We start from the raw sequence: 17131 nt of genomic DNA, 5'->3' as shown, positions 1-17131 counted from the left end.
AGATGCCAGAGGCTGGCTCAGCTTACAGAGAATGACACACATTACAGGGCCAGCTGGTTTGCTGATAAAATAAGCCAAAACAATGAGGCGATCACATGCAACAAATAAAGTATGAATTATTTCCGAGGACAAATATTTGACATTACTTCCCTATTCTCTGATCTCTCTAAAGCTTTAAGGAGGATTTGCCCTGGATTAGGCCTTCAGTCTGAGGAGGGGATTGTTCCGACAACATCCTCTCTTTCGTCTCAGAGGCTTTTGTTTTTATGATGAATTTTTTATCAGTTCCCCACAATGTGCCAAATGAGCCTCGAGTGAACAATAGCATAAAAACCCAAGACATACATAGATACCCCTATTACAAATAAAGAGACAATTTTGGTAATTGAGAGAGGAAGTGATATTGTCTCTGCTCGTTTTCAAGGACCATAAAGCAGAAGACGAGTATGTGGGGGACAAAGCACATCACTAACTATCTGCCTGTGCCTCTTTGGGGATTGTCTTATTTTTTTATGCCCTTATATCCATGCTCAATATCTCACATTTTACACCAAGAATTAATGCTAGAAGAAGAAAAAAAAAACAACTTTCCAAGTTGGAAAGAGGAGTGGTGTGCTGCTGCCCTCCAGGATTCCAAGCACACTCTCCTATTCAGGTATATTTATAATCCTTAGCTGTCGCTCTCCAGAAGAGCAAATCAAAGCCAGTAAAACATAACTGCCATAAATAAATGAATAGATGAGCAACAGCTCTGGACTGGAGGGATTCACCTAGCAATCACCCACATCAGATCAGATCAATGCTCATGGAAATTTCATGAAGCCTAGAATCCACATCGCTTCATATTTCACTATAATAACCCACAGAGCCGCAGGGGGAGTGTGTACGAAGGGGTGGGTGGGGGGCTAGGGTGAATTGGGGGGGGGGGGTTCAGATGGATGTTTGGGGTGCAAAGAGTAGAAGGTCGAGTGGGGAGGGGGGGGATCAGGGATAATTGAGAGGTCAGAAGAGTGGAGTTGTCCTGGAAACACAGAGCAGGAGGAGGGGAGAACAACAGCCAGCGTCCAGTTGCCCTGTCTTCTTCTCCTTCTGTGTCACAACACTGTGAGTGTGAGGAGGTGAGTGGGTAGTGTACTTGCAGGGTTAGGTAATTGGCTCTGAGGCTTGATGTTAACACCTTAACAGGCCCTCAGACAGCGGGTAAGGAGCTGATCATATCACAACCTTCTGTTTCTCTCTCTCTCCTCCTCGCTCCTTACTCCTTCGTCTCCCCCTTCCTTCGTCTCCCCCCACCCCCGCCCGCACAGCTCCCCCCCGTCCTTCCCTCCCCTCTGCAGTCTCCAGTGCTCAGGTGTGATCTCATAACCGCTGCCTGGCGATCGATGCCGCCAGTGGCAGGGGGTTCAATAGCCCTGAATTACGGCTTCATTTCTGCTCACCCCCACCACGCCCCACCCTCTTCACACACACACACACACACACACACACACACACACACACACACACACACATGAGAGCTCCCCGTCCCCCCACCTCCAACACCACCTCTCTCACACACACACACGCACACACATACACGCACAGCACCCCCACCAACTACTCACAATCCAGATCAATACCTTACAATCTAATTTTTATCCATTTTTCCATAAACCCTGAGATTGCGTTTATTTGCAGAATCCGACAAGCTAAATAAAGCATCGCTTGAACATGTCAGGGAGACTAATGCATGGCTGGAAATTCATACACAGAAAACAGATGAGTAGAGCTTTTTGCTCCTAAAGGAGAGGAGAGGCTGAGCCTGAGAGAGAGGGCTGGAAGGAGGGAAAGAATGTGTGTGTTTGTGTGTGTGCAGAGAGATTCTACAAATCAATGGAGGTGTGGATACTACTACAACCTAAGCTCTAATTATCTGTTGCAAAAAAAAAAAAAGTGCATGTCGACAGTTAACAATACCTGACAGCATGGCTTCTCGCTGGGAGAATGCAAATTCTGAAAAATCCAGATGAAAAGTGTGCGCTTGAATTAAGATATAAGAAAACACGAGAAATCATTTCCTCCGGTGAGCGCCGCTCATTTCGGCGGGGAACAAAATAATCTACATTCGAAATTCATTTACATCATCATCATGGAGCAGATGCTCCCGTAATAAGAACGGAGCATGCTAAAGAGGCAAGACAAGCCACATGGTGCAGAAAATTAATCTCAATCTCAAATAGAGGTGTGAATTTCCTCGCAGTTAAGACTGCGCGCCGTAAACGGGAATGTATGCAGCTATCTCAGCTGGCCTTGTCTCCAGCTGTAGACCAGCCGTTTTAATCAACAGCAGGCATCCCGCCCAGGCTCAATAAAAGACAGCATTCACAAACAGGAGCAAGACAAGTAATTGACCAGCTCGTGGCTGCACCCCACTTTTATTGTCAGATGACTTCGTGCCACATTTGTGCATCTGTGTGATGTGCGAACGTGCTCATGCGTGCGGCGATCCACGTGTGTATATGAATGTAGACTACGTCTGTTTATGTTAATGTTAAGTTTGTTTATGCAGCAACATGTGCGGGAGATTTTCCCGCTGATTATCATGCACTGCATCATGCTTCTCCAAAATTATGATATCAACACAACCAGGATCACATATACTTAGGAATTTAAAGCACTCTGGTGATTTGTAATTAAAGCAGTGCTTCTCAGTGTGCATCACCAGCAGATTTCACCACAGTGCGGGACAGTTTAATTAGAGCTAGCACTAACTTTAAACTGCAGACTCTTGTTTGCAGCACTTACCTGTGTCACACTTTTACAATACAGTGTCTGCACTGTATAAAATGAGAGACAACTGACAGTCCTAAAACTAATTTGGAACACACAGGCAGGCGTGCAGAGACGGAGAGAGATGTCAGCAGCAGCTGGTTTAAATTCTGCTCTTGACTTTTGTCTTTTCTCCCCCCCCTCACTATTCCCGCGCCTCTTTGCCGCAACTGAGTGATGTTTCCTACACACCTAATCTGCACTGAGCGCTGAAAAACTACCCCTAATGTTTGTGCGTGCGCGGATGCGTGTCACCGTGCGCGGTGCCAGCCTTAATGTGAGCCAGCAGAGCCTTTTAATATCAGCAGAAGCTGTAGTGGAAGCACTAAGCAGACAAGGCTGCATACTGAGGAGGGAGGGATTGCCTTTTGAACGACAAGGGTGATTCATCAACTCCCCCAATCTATGGCCGGCATCCTTGTGTCACACAAACACACACACACCAGTACAGGTACACACACATAGGCCGCACTGGTTGGGTATTATCATTTTATGTTGCATGGCGAAAAGAAAAGAGAGAGCTTCCTTGATGAATGTTACAAAGACAGCAATCTAGTAAAAGGTGATACACAACCAAACATGGAGATGCATTTGTACAGGGGGGGTGGGGGGGTTGACCTGATAATGAGAGAGAGGGAGAGAGAGCAGAGGAAAGTGAGGGAGATTACGGAAAGCTCTCAGCCCCAAAGGTGGGTAAGGCAGAGGGCAGAGAGAGGAACAGAAGGGGGATAAGGGGATAAAAAGACAGAGGAAGAGCAGGGAATTAAAAAAAACATTCTTCTATTCTTATCAGTGGATAGCTTAATTGCCTTTGATGAGTCTAATTGGAGCTTTCTGAAGTCTAATGGCACAGGAGTCCTCAGAGACGGCAGAGGACACATTACTGTAATAGCTTCTCTTCGAATTTTCTCTGCACCAAAAGTTCTCGTCTCTTCTTTTTTTTTTCATTTTGGTGGCGGCTGGTTCTAGAGTATCGATAATGATGCAGAGAAGGGCGGAGGGGATAAACCTATAGGTAGGGCTATGTAGGTAGGTTTGTGTGTGTGTGTCGGGTATGTTTGCAAAGCAGCAGTAGCAGCAGTATTGGGTATGTGTTGACTTAATTAGGTCTGTGAGCTGCTCGCTTTCCTCTCCTCAGCAGAAGTTGATTAGCAATGCCAGCTGTCCCCAATGTAATTCAGAGCGTGCATGTGTGTGTGATCGTGCATGCACATGTAATATAGGAGTATATGCATGTCTGTGAGTGTGGGGATGTGTTGATGTGTGTGTATGTGCCGGCTGCCAGCTGCCATGCAGCGCTGCCAATCCTCCATGATTAGTACCCACTGGCAACTGGGCTCAAACTGGTGCCAAACAGACCCAGGAGGGCAACATGGCCCATGGTAATCCTCCATCCCTCGCTCCCATCTTTCTCCTCTCTCCTCTTTCTCATCCACCTCTCTCTCACTCCACTCACATCGATTGCTTTTCTGCTCCAAATGCCCTGCTCATCCTCCCCTTCTTTTTTTTTCTTTTTTCCCGCCGCTAAATGTGAGCAGGTTTCCTCCTCACTGGGAGAAAGTAAAATGACAAAAACCTATATTTGAGACGCACAATTGCCCACGGGGGTGGCTGGAATGAAGTGTGTGAAAAGTAGAACTGGGGTCTGTGCCTCGACACAGTTGACTCTGTCACCGCCAGCTCTTGGCACGCGGCACCGTGGCGCATGCGCTCGGCACCCAGCGGATGACCTCTTGCTACCTCTCACCTGTTGAGATTCTTCTATGCGTCTCCCCGGAAGCCGATCATGGAGGGACAGAAAGCGGGGAAAGGATGAATTTGTTCAAAGAAGCTGAGTTTTGAATAAGTGAATGTGACAAGGTGAAAGATTGGAGGACTAGGAAGCGATAGGGCGTTTATGCATGCGGTTGCCACATGTCTGGCACATTAAAAGGCTGCGTATACACATATGCACACCTACACACACTTATACAAACACACACACACATAGCTCTATGGGTTTGGCAGAGTGTGGGCTGTTGGACAGCTCTGGCATGGCAAAGGCTGCCCACCCATCTGCCCTGTGTCTTAGTAATGCAGTTACTTGTCAGCGTGCATGTGTGCGCTTGGACTATGTTCACACTTACGTGCAAACAAACACAGGCATCCTATTGCAGTCTTCCCCACAAGTACACAAAACACAGTCATAGCTGTGACGCATAGGAACACACAAGATGCAGGAAACGCTAGCAATGTGACGCACGCACGCTCTCTCTCAATTGTGATTTTGTCAAATGTTGGTAATTCCAGCCGGGGCTTACGGCCTAAGTCTATCAGTGGTTGAGATTACAGACAGATTTATGTGATTCACAGTCTCCCAGAGGACCTGTGGCCTTGCATTGGTTAATCACAACTTCACATTCACTCTCTCTGTGCTGCTCTTCTCGCGGCGCCTTTTTCACTCTGCACCAGCGTGCTCTGATGTAACACTCGAGCTATTCATGCCCCTGTGCTGACCATCCAAAAAATAAAGTAAATAATTAAATAAATAAATATCACACACTCCACACGGACCTCTTCCTTTCTGAATCGCGTCTTCGACAGGGTCAATTCTCAATAATCCCACCAATCAAAAGGTTAAACCTCCTCCTGACCTTCACCTGCTTCATAAAAGAGGGCAAATGCTTTTCCTCGTCTGATCAGCAGGCTTTTTCCACTGAATTATTGAGTTCTGTTATTGAATTTTAAGTTGCTTAGCATGCACATTTTTCACCAGAAGCCGTCCAGAGAAATGACAGCTTATAAACTGAAAGACAAAACTTTAGGAATACACACACACACACACACACACACACACACACACACACACACACACACACACACACACACACATATATATATATATATATATATATATATATATATATATATATATATGTGTATATATATATATATACATATATATATATATATATATATATACACATATATATATATATATAAATATATATATATACATATATATATATATATATATATATACACATATATATATATATATATATATAACAATAAAGTGAGATTTTTTATAAAACTTAAAGTCAGCGTGTGAAGATTTTGATGTGATTATAGCTGTAAATTTATTCTACATGAGTTGTATGTAGAATTGAGAGAAACTGGGAGAAAAGCCAGCAGATTGGTAAATGTTAGTGTAAAGGTACCTGTGTAGATGAAGCGTCCAGGTGTGCCTTTGCAGAACTGTTTGGATTTGTAGGAGAGTGTGACTTCCACCACCCCGGGGATGTGTCTGGGTGGAGTCTGGACGCGGATGGCATGGGGGGTGATGAGCTACAGGAAAAGCAGAAAGGCCAGGCAGATTAATGCGATGATACTTCATATCTAAACATGTGCACTGGTGGGGGTGGGGGTATTCTCGGCTCGTCTCGGACCTTTCCTCTGCAGCTTTGACTTTTTTTCTTTGTATAATCGGCCTGAAAATGATGCGCTTGGCTACGAGCCCTCAGGTGGCCTCGTAGCCTAAGGCAATGTCACTGTGAGGCTTGGGATGGTTATCAGTGCTGACACGGACTCTGTAAGAGGGGTTCAAAAGCAGTTATCTGTTTATGAATAAAACACACTTTTCCTCTACGTACGCCTATTGAACAATGCGAGTTAATGTATAATGCGCCTGCCTCTGCCGCCCCTGTCTCCGTGTCTGTCAGCTGAAGCTGCCGTTAGTCACATTAAAGCACAATTGTGTCTTAAACAGGCTCACTTAGTGCAGCTGATGAGCCCGCTCGCCACGCACGTGTGTTCACGCTGAAGGGTCTTTGAAGGAAAACGGTAACAAGACAAAACACAGATGAGACCTCGCTGAGTGCTCGTTTCCTGCACGCTGTAGTGAACGAGCACTCAAAACTAGCAGTGCTCAAAAGCTATCACTGCTGCTGCCAGCGCTTTGCGTATGTGCGCATGTATGTGTGCATCTGTGTGTGTGTTGTTCTAGCTGTCCTTTTCATTGCTCACTTAGCTAGGCTTTCATTCTAGCATTGTTTGGCCCCACTCACCTCTCAGAGAGATAATATAGGAGCTTTTTATAGAATTATTCCTTTACTAAAGAGAAAGCTGTTTAGCTGCGCTGCTCACTGACCTTCAATTTCACACATGGACTCCATTTACATTTTAGTCATGTAGCAGATGCTCCTTACAAAGGGATTCATACTGTACGATGTGAATATATTTCAAGACGGAAGATAGCACCGTATTAAAAGACAGGAAGAGAGGTGAATAGCAATATGACAGAAGTGAGAGCTGACAGAGAGAAATGCAACAATAGGCTTCTATTGAGATTGTTAAGTATTTCTAATATGCATTTATAGCCCTGCAAACAGTTATTTCTTATAGTATCATTTATTAATCATGACTGCTATTTCAATTAAAAAGCATTTCCAAAAATGCTGGTACTCTGTGTGAAATGCAAACAAAAAAAGAATGCTGTGCTTTCCCATTCATCTAAACCCCATATTAATGTAGGAATTGCATAAACATGTGATATGATTTGTTGGAACTAAAAGGATTTACTTTGCTTTGTTGAAAAAAAATCTACACCCATTTCAGATTTTTTTAACACCAGCAACACGTTTTAGAAAAGTTGGGACAGGGACATGTTTACCAATGTGTTGCATCACCTTTTCTTTTAACAACACGATGCAAGTGTTTGGGAACCGAGTAGTTGTGAAAGCCAAATGTTGTCCTATTCTCGCTTGATGCGGGACTTCAGATGATCAGCACTGCTGAACATGACTCAACAACGACATATGCTTTGTTCTATTCAGATAAAGGAAAATCGTTTTTTAAGGGTTCTGGTTTTTATCCGACAACAGCGTCACACACTGATCCATGTTTTCCTCCAGGTGATTTTTATTTATGTATTTTCACCGGTGCCCAGCTTTTCCATATGCTGAAAACAACTTAACATGCCTCATTTTCAACATTTGATGTAGTTTTGGTGGAATTTAAATGAGGCTATTTGCAGATGGTTGCTCTCTGTTTAGTAATATTGATTTCATGCAGTGTGGGTAACAAGGGTTTATCTGATTATATTATTTGTCTATAAAATAATTACAACATTATCAAAAGTCTGATACTACAGTGTTACAAGTTTTTTTGCAAAACTTTTGAGCACTTTTAAATCACAATTATGTATTTAATCTAATGTAAAAATAATGGTTCCCAAATGAAGCATTTAAAAGACTGTTTGCCCACACTGGCTATATAAGAAGTGCACCAAGCCAATAAAAATAAAACAAACAAAAAAAAACACAAATATGACTAAATTGTGACTAACCTCACTCCAGACCAGCATTGTCCCAAAGATGACCTGTAGGCCGTCAAAGAAGTTGTCCCCGATGATGATGACTGTTGCGCCCCCTGTGGTCCAGCCTTCACTAGGGCTGATGGCTTTGATGCTGGGGGTTGCTGGAAAAAATAAAAAAATAAAAAAATAAAACAGATTAGCTGCTATCCTAATGAAAGCCTAGAAGGTCTTTTGCTATTGGCAGCATGCACAGTCCTCTCTACTTTCCATCTCTCCCTCTCTTTAACACACATGCACACACACATACACATATATCACCTATTGCCTCTCTCCCAGGGGTCGGGGGGCGAGTGAGGAATACTAATCAGAGTGATTATATTCGCCCCGTTATTAAACATCACCCCTGCCCCGCATGTGAGGGCAGCGGCGGTGCACTTGTTTTATGACACGTGGCAAAGCGTGCGGGCGTGTAAATGTCAGGTGTGCTCAGTGTCTGATCAAAGGCCATGCGACCGGGGAACACAGCAGAGCCAACAGTAGCTCTGCCCTCTGAATACACTGCCTTCATTAGCCAAACACTTAGCTCTTGCTCAGCTGCCTGTTTCATATATCTGTGTAGTAGCCTGTGTCTCAGAGCACGACCACATGGGCTCCTTCCAGCTTCTGCCCGGTACATTTGTAATGGGTTTTTCTAAGCTCCCAGTGTTTTCCTTTTAAGCATATTCTTCGCATCTTATGGGACAAAGTACGTGGGACCAAAACAATAAACAGCATTTTCAATAACTGCCATTCAGTGGGCTTTTTGACCTTATCTCTTGGTGTTATGATTGCTGGATGTGATTGAAGAAAAGAACAGCATTGGGAAAATACATGTTTATACAAGCTAAATCTCCTCTCCTTAACAGATATGCAGCTTGTCAGACATGCTGTAATTCTGTAAAGCGGCATAATCCACTTTAGACTAGGCTGACTTTTTTCCCTGCAGCCTAGCCTTTGCTCTTTGCCTGACTCCCTGTTCTGTTGATCCTCCCCAACAAGCTGGAATGATATTTAGCCCCCCGATACGCCTGCAGAGATCAGCGTTCACCAAGCAGCAATCTGTGGCCGTAATCATGGCCTAAGATGCCTCCTTTTCACAGCCGCTGATATTATGTGCGCTCGATGTGCATGTGTGTGTTTATGTGTGTATCTGTGTGTGTGTGGATTAACCAGATGGTGGAACGTGAATCCATGTGATAGGATTATACTTTGGGGTGTTCCTCGGTGCCATCTGTTCAACTCTATGCACTGCTCATCTATTACCGCCTGAAATGGGCCCCAAAGTTGCGCATCCTGCACACAAACTGAACCCACACCAGAAAGGGGGGTGGGGGGAGGTAATGGGAAACTACTGTCCTCTTTTTAATGAAAAAAAATATTTCTCTATTCTTTACACTGTTGGGCACTTTTTCCCCATTCTTTCATCACATTTACATTTCCCCTTGTAACCTGTTCTCTTCTCCTCTTGTTCCTCCTTTTTAACTTCCATCACCGGGAAAACTGAAAATCAGAGGGGAAGAAATTCCCAAACAAATCTCTACGACACAAGAAACATCTGTTGGTGTCCTGTGTGCACTCTTCTTTATGTGCAAGATCCAAGCCTCGCTGACGTCTCCAATATGTCTCATCTTTGTGAACTTTTCTAATCATCTGTGAGACCAGTCGCAGGGACAAGTGGTCCACCTTGCCTCTGGAGAATAGTCATTAGAAAGACTTAACCATAACATTCAATCTTAATGCAATCTACTATAGGCCATCATGTAAATCCCCGGTTATTTTTTTGTCATTATCATCCCTGAGGTTGACTTTCCTCAAAGAAAAAAAAATATGTTTCTCTTATTCAATGTCTGGGAAATCGAAATGAGAAAATAACTGGATTAGGGACTTGGGAATCAGTGCAGGCTCCTAAATCATGTGCACATGTCATTATGAAGTATTAAAGGTTTGGGTTTGACTGTGCATGCGGGGGTGTGTATGTATGTGTGTGCAAGGGGCTTTTCAGTATGTGTATGGGTGTGTTTGAAAACCTGAGGGATGGGGAGTGATGGAGGGCTGGTGGATAAAAGCAGGTCTCTGAGGAAATAAAGCCAGTGTTGGCTTTAAGCAGAACAGACCTCATAAGACACATAGTGCTTATGCGAGGCAGAGTAGAAGGCCCAGAGGCAGAGACCTGAGGGGAGCAAGCCACAAGGGAGAGACAAGAGACTCACTAGCTACCACTCACTCCTCTCTTAGCTCGAGTTAGAAACCCTACAAGAGAGGAAAGTGAGAATCCGGGAGGAAACAGGAGAGAGATAAGAAAGAAAGGAGGTTGGAGGGGAGTGGAGTGGGAGACAGAGGAAGGGTTGAGTGTGGAGCCAGACAGGGGGGAAGGGGTTGAGAGAGGGAGGGAGAGGAGTGGAGTCATAGAGAGAGAAATAAAGTGAAGGAGACAAAGAAAGATGGGGAAGAGAGCCGAGGTGTTTTGTTCTCGCTTTAAATACCGTGTTCCAGGTAGGATGGCGTTCCTTCTGACGGGTCCAGCCTCCGAGCTCGGCGCCCGTGTTTTGAGTTATTGTGCACAAACATGTTGTCGGAGACGGCCAGAACGTGACCCTCCACGCTCACCGTAGTCGACACAACCACCTGAGAAAAAGGAAAACCAAAAGAAAGTGAGAAACAAGGTGTTAAAAACAACAAACAGCACCCTGTTGTGGGTGCTTACAAATCTTCAGTAATTGAACGCTGTCGTGATTACGCTGGACAAGCATTAGGAGTTCTTGCAAAATCCTATGTGGATTAACTTACTTTCACACTGAAGTAAACATGTTCATACTTCTTTTGTTATATCTACAATTTACCAAACACTTCATGAAGACTGATTCATATATTTTCTAGGAATAAATGGGTTTTAACATATGAATCACTATTTTTGTAAAGTATATACATTTATTTTAAACATGTAAAAGAATAAAGCACAACTGACAAATATGGATATTAAAAAACCCAAATATATTAATCATCTGTATATAAGTAAGTCAAGTTTTATGCTTGAACGTGAGTAGGAAGTAGTATAAACTTATATGACCCTGATGCTCCTTCCTGTCTAATGAATGACAGCAATATCTTACTTTCACATGACCTGCCAGTCACCTGCGCTATACATACGTGTACCCTGAGATTCACTCCCACCTACACACACACGCTTACACACATTACCTAATCTTTAACCCACGTTTAACAAATACTCTTATTTACATTATAATATTTATTCGTATAGTCTCACGTTCATGACTTTTAGGACTTGTTTTTTTTTTATGAACAGTATATTTTACACTTTTTAAGTTTTACTTCCATTATTTTTTGTCCCAGAGGGGTTAATTTGACATTATTTTGCTTGCTTTACCATATTTTTATATTACCATTTGTTTAGTTAAAAAAAAACCCACTTTGGTCACTTAAGAAAATAGCTGGGAACACACAGTATGTGTTGGTAATGTATTAGCAAACCATAGCCTACAGTTGCCTACTTACACATCCTGTAGATGTGGAGCACTCTCCTTTTAGCTACGCTTTGGTCTCCACCAACCTCTGATAGAAATGGCGTGCTCTTTAGCTGCTAAATACCTCTCTACCTTTACCAGCAGCTCTCTGCACTAGACACATGACACCAATGATCCGTAATAGAAATTCATAGGAGAATTCCTTGAACGCATATATGGGGGTTGCTCACATCTGGACATCTATTAGCCAGTTTAGATGCACAAATGCATGTGCAAAGTATTTTGTATTTTTATTATAACATGAATAGTTAAAGTGTAACTTGTTAGGAAAACTTTTAAAAATCGATTCTGATTCACTGGTGATTCTAGACATGCAACACTTATGTCCCTTTGAAATTAAAGTTATTGCTATTTCCTCATTCACTTAGACAGGGGCTTCAAAATAACCACCAAATTTGTTGCCAAGATGGCTGCCAGTGGTGAGCCTTTCTTCCAGAAGGAACAGGAAGTGTATGCACAGTGGATTCTCAGAGCTTTTTCCCTGAAAGGAGCCAGTGGCTGCCACCAAAAACAAAGTTGTGAGAGCAGTAGGAGTCATCCAAAACTGTAGAGTTGTCAAAGCAAAGAGCAGAAAGATGCTTTGAAGAGCTTTCAAATAGAAAGCTGGGTTTATCATTCCTAAGGGGTTCACATCTACTTATCGTTTCATGAGGCATTTTGCAGCTTTGTTTGTGGCGTTTCCATATGTGGGTTTAGAACTGAACGTTCTTTTGTTGTGATGCTTTTCTCTGAGTCCTCAGGACATTTGTTTATTAATTCTTTTGTAACTTTCGAACATTTATGCTCTGTGACTTCTGGACATTTTTACTAGAAAGAGATCTTTTGAATTCTTTCTGTTATTCTTTGAAAGGAAGGAGATTCTGCTGTGGTTGTGTGTGTAGCCTTAAAAGAAAGAAGAAGAAGAAACAGACAGAAGTGTTACTCCTGTCCACTATAAACACTGAGCTAGGCATTCAGACAGTTATGTATCACCTGAAAACGCCTCATGTCTCGAGGGTTCCCTGCATTCTTCAGGCAGTTCTGGTTACACTTCAGGAAGAACTTGAGGAAGAACCTGCACGTGCAAGAGAAACAAACAGCAAGAGAACCGAATGAGCTGTTGCAACAGCACCTGTGAGTCACTGAAACAGTGCGCTCCCTTCAATAAAACACACAACACAAATAAAACAAATAAAAGAGCAGTGGCAGACAAGGCTCATACACTATCCCACCATCATCCATCAGTTGTTTATGACAAAGGCACTTTTCTATGTAAAAACAGCTCCGGGATATTGAGTAAGATGCTACCTTGTATATCCATCTCTTGGAGCTGCTGTCACAGCTTGCCATAAACTCACCAGGGCAGACGCAGAACCCCCCCCACCCCCCACAGCTGCACAGCCGTGTGACGGAGGTTGTGCTGTAGCTACTCTGCAGCATAGTGTTGTCATTCCTGCCTCTCTCAATCTCAGTGTGAGAGACCACATCAACAGCACCTGCCATGCATTATTAATAGGCTGAGATGGCAAGTATGGCTACCCGCATCAATACTTAATGAAGGAGGGAGGGAGGGGAAGGAGAGAGGGGGAGAGAGGGAGGGTCGGAGGAGTAAAGGGGAGAGTTGTGGGGGTGGGCTGAAAAGCAGGAAGGGGGACGGCTGACAATTTATTCCCTAGCCCCACCTCAAGGCTCGAAGCCTTACAACTTCTTCTTTAACTGAACCTACACTACTGTATGTCTCGTCACTCTCCCTTCTGCGCTGTCTGTCTGTCTTAAAAAACAACAACAAAAACACACAAAAAACACAGAAATCAAATGAGCCGCGAAAATAAACAGCGCCGTGTACAAATAAACAGGAACCCTCAAAAGGGGAAAAATGAAACTACAACACACGCCACCACCACCGACCCCCCCGCCCCCAATCCCCCCCCACTTCCCTTTGAGGTAGCTCAAAGAAGTGCTGACAGCTGAAACTGCTTACAATACAGATCTCGACCAGCCAGTGAGAGAATCACTCCTTTGCTCAGCTTTTCTTTCATATGTCTTATTTTCTCCCCTCTGTTCATTTGTTATGGCTGGGATTCTGCACTGGGCAGCGCGTTTGGAGCCAACCGCCTCAGATATAATCATGCACGAGTGAGCGCATCACACACACACACACACACACACGGGCACACACAGACACACATACAGAAACATGTCAAGAGAAACACTGTAAGTAGCAGCGTGCCTTGGACAATTGCTTCATCTAGGGTTACGAAAAAAAAGAGAGAGAGAAAGGAGCAAAGAAGATAAATGGACAAGCTGGAGTTATGTCTCATTCCAAGGGCCAGCCTACTGCTGTGTGCATTATAAGCATCTGATGTAACACAAGAACTCGTGAATTTATCCCTGACAACTTTTAAATGCGTGACAGCTGGTTAGTGGTAGATGCTCCTCTTGAAGTAAAAGAAGAAGAAGAAGAAAAAGACTCTTATATGCTCTCAATAACAAACTGTCTTTCTCTGATGCTCTGTTTTATTCTTTGGCTTTGTTTGTGCTCTGATTTACAGTCTCGCTGGCTCGAGCGGCCAAATCGAAATGAGAAGGGGAGGGGAGAAAAAGAGGGGAAAAAACAGAGGAGGCAGAAAGTGAGAGGAGAAACTGATAGAAACATAGACAGAGAGACGAGGTAGACAGTATGTGAAATCTGAAAGGAGAGACAGACCACCCTCCTGTATATTTTAGAAGCTGTAGGCCAATATCTCAATAATTCATGAAGCAGAGAGATGGAGTTCCCCCCCCCCCCTTTTTTTTTTTTACAGTGGCTGTTAGACCCCACAGACTGAGGGTCTCCCAACTTTCTTGTCTCCTCGAGGTCAGGGAGCAGCCTCACAGACAGCTGTGGCCTACCTCCACTTGTCCAACATACTCCACCTTCCTAGCTGCGCCTCCTGTTTAATTCATCGATTCTACGCTTTCTTCAACTGCCCTCCTCCTCCTCCTCTTGCTCTGCTATTCATGACAGATAGATGATGGATAAGTGGAAGGAGAAAAGTTAGGGTCAGCCGAGTCAGAGGTGACCAAATCAGATGGTTAAATATTAGAGTTTGGAGGAGGGGGTTGGGTTGCTCCTGAAACACAGCGAGAGAAAGTCAGCGCGTCTCATATGCTGCTCTATATGTCAGCATGCGGATCTCCCACAATCGCGCATCATCTGATTCATTATTTACATGACTTAAGGTGTCTCGAGTCAGCCGTGTGGAAACATTACAAAACTGCAGCGAGCTGGTTCCTCTGTGCTCCATCTCGTCTCCCAGGGAGAGCCGAGGGGACTAGAATCACCACTGGCACACATTTACATGGATCAACAGAGTGTGGGTGTGTGCTGTAGGAGTGGGGGGTGGATATGCATTAGCAAGGAGATTACCATACGGATTTATGGATAATCTGATTGACAGCTGACCGGTAAATATGGACAGATAGCCTGTAATTCTCTCATTTGCTCGATCCAGCTCCCTATTATACTGTTTTCTTTGCTTTTTGATCAATAGGGGACCCATTTGATGTTTAACAATTGTTGCTTCTCACTCTCTCCATGCACATGGTGGCGTGTGAGAGTAGTTTGGTCCAGGAAAATGGGAACACCAAGCAAAATAATCATGGTCACATTACATCTTATCAGGCTCAGGACCCACAGAGTCAGTCCTACCAAAGTCAGTATCTTTAATTCTTTACTTTTTTACTATAGGGAGACGTAGGGGGATGTAGGTGTATAAGATTTATAGAAAATAATGAAACGAATAAGCTGAACGCCGAAAAGCACTTGGAAAACCTGACAACTCATTTGTGTGTGTGTTTGGGGATTTTGCCTCCTTACTTCTGTATTTATATTCCTCAGGCCAGCATATGATGTTTTTTAAGTCTTACACATAGTAAATGAAAAAATAAAACAGCATCTTCTCTGAAGACATCAATTTTCAGTTGCTTTACACGCACCCTTGTCTCCCGCGCACGGTCGTGCTTCAATTACAGCCTCCCTCTACCTTGTTTGTATTTGAAACTCTTGTGGTTTTCAGCTGTTTTACTGTGCAGACTCCACAGCTACAAATATTACCAGTGCAAATTGCTGCGCCGGCTGGATTAAATGAAATAAAACCATTTTGCTTTCACGTAATTACCCCCCCTCCAAATCTAGAAATGGCTGTGGAAGTGAATTTGTGAAAATAACTGCTTGGCCTCTTGAAGCCTCATGGCATAAATTTGTAAAAGCAGAAAAAAAACCCCTGAACGAATAAACACACGCAGCCAGTCGGCGTAGTAATTTAATGATCTCACACTTTCATCATATCATAAGGGGCATTATTTGTCACTTTGGAGCAATTAAACACAAACTCACCCTCTGCCCATAAAAAACAAAACAAGGAAAAGCAATTATAACACAACTTTTAAGTAATCCCTGTAGCATCTAAATATTATTACTGTGGTGATAAAGATTGTCTAAGTGATTAGCTAACAGCAATGAAGCCTCCGAGGGACAATGCTGTTATATTTTCTAATAATTTTGCCACATTAGCCACAAATGAGGTAAAGAGTTGTTTTCCTTGTCAAATCTAACACAGATAACTTTGGAACTCTGGGTTTTTTATCTTCCTCCGCAGCTCTGGTTTATTTATCTTTTCCACCTTTTGTTGGACATCTCTTTGCCGTTTCTTTCTCCCTCGCCCCTCCTCATGCTGCTCTCTCGCTCTCTCTCTCTGTTTTGTTCTGATGCGGATGCGCTGTAAAAATGGCTGCGGGTGATACCATTACTCAGCCCTCTCCCTCCATCCATTTCTGCTGTACAGATCATCTCCAGAAGAAAAGCCCCTGTGTCTGGCTCCTAATATGCTTCATGAGGTGTGTAATTCACTGTGCTCCGGAGGGGAGCCATTTGTCTCCGGGGTTAACTAAGTGACACAACAGCACTTCCCCATGCCTGTTACCACCGTGGGACATGTTGAACTAATCTAGGCAGGTAGAAGGATGGAAGTTCCTGCACTTCAGCAATTAAGCATTAAGATTTGCTCAGGAGATCAATCCTAATGAAGTCAGAGGCAGATTCAAATTAAGTGTAAATATTTGTAAGCAAATATAATGTTACAGCACAAAAAACAAGAAAAAAATATTAAAGGAGCAATAAATAGGCGACCAAACTAAAAGCGAAGTCCGGCGCTCTCACGGAATCAAATATCTTCTTCAACTCCTGTTTTGTATATTTTCTTTTCCTCCCCTTGTGTTTCATTTCTCATTTTCTTTCTTTCCTCTGCAACTCTTTCTTGCACTCTTTCCGCCATGCATCACTGACACTTCAACCGAGAGCCTGACTGGCTTGTTTTTGTGGTGACCTGTCTCCCTGCCTGCAGTATATGTTTAAGCATGGAGGCACACACACGCGCGCGCGTGCACACATACACACACTAATTTAGGGAGATTTATGAGGGGGGCC

At 43.6% G+C, this 17131-nt stretch overlaps 1 protein-coding gene across 4 annotated transcripts in view; it reads right to left on the bottom strand.

The window, feature by feature from the left end:
- Positions 1 to 17131, bottom strand: part of LOC146392122 (transcription factor COE1) — a 56003-nt gene that overhangs the window by 13487 nt on the left and 25385 nt on the right. For all 4 annotated transcript variants that reach the window (XM_084942004.1, XM_084942011.1, XM_084941994.1 and 1 more), the window contains exons 7-10: positions 12658 to 12739; positions 10627 to 10768; positions 8135 to 8265; positions 6009 to 6135 (exon numbers count right to left, since the gene is read on the bottom strand). In XM_084942004.1, coding sequence (XP_084798130.1) covers positions 6009 to 6135; positions 8135 to 8265; positions 10627 to 10768; positions 12658 to 12739 — 482 coding nt within the window. The remainder of the gene's footprint in view (positions 1 to 6008; positions 6136 to 8134; positions 8266 to 10626; positions 10769 to 12657; positions 12740 to 17131) is intronic.

The sequence above is a fragment of the Perissodus microlepis genome, chromosome 2, assembly GCF_051167445.1.
Source record: "Perissodus microlepis isolate ML-2025 ecotype Zambia chromosome 2, ASM5116744v1, whole genome shotgun sequence".
Lineage (NCBI taxonomy): Eukaryota > Metazoa > Chordata > Actinopteri > Cichliformes > Cichlidae > Perissodus > Perissodus microlepis.
The sequence above is the reverse complement of the archived record's forward strand: the minus strand, read 5'-3'. Positions and strand labels throughout refer to the sequence as shown.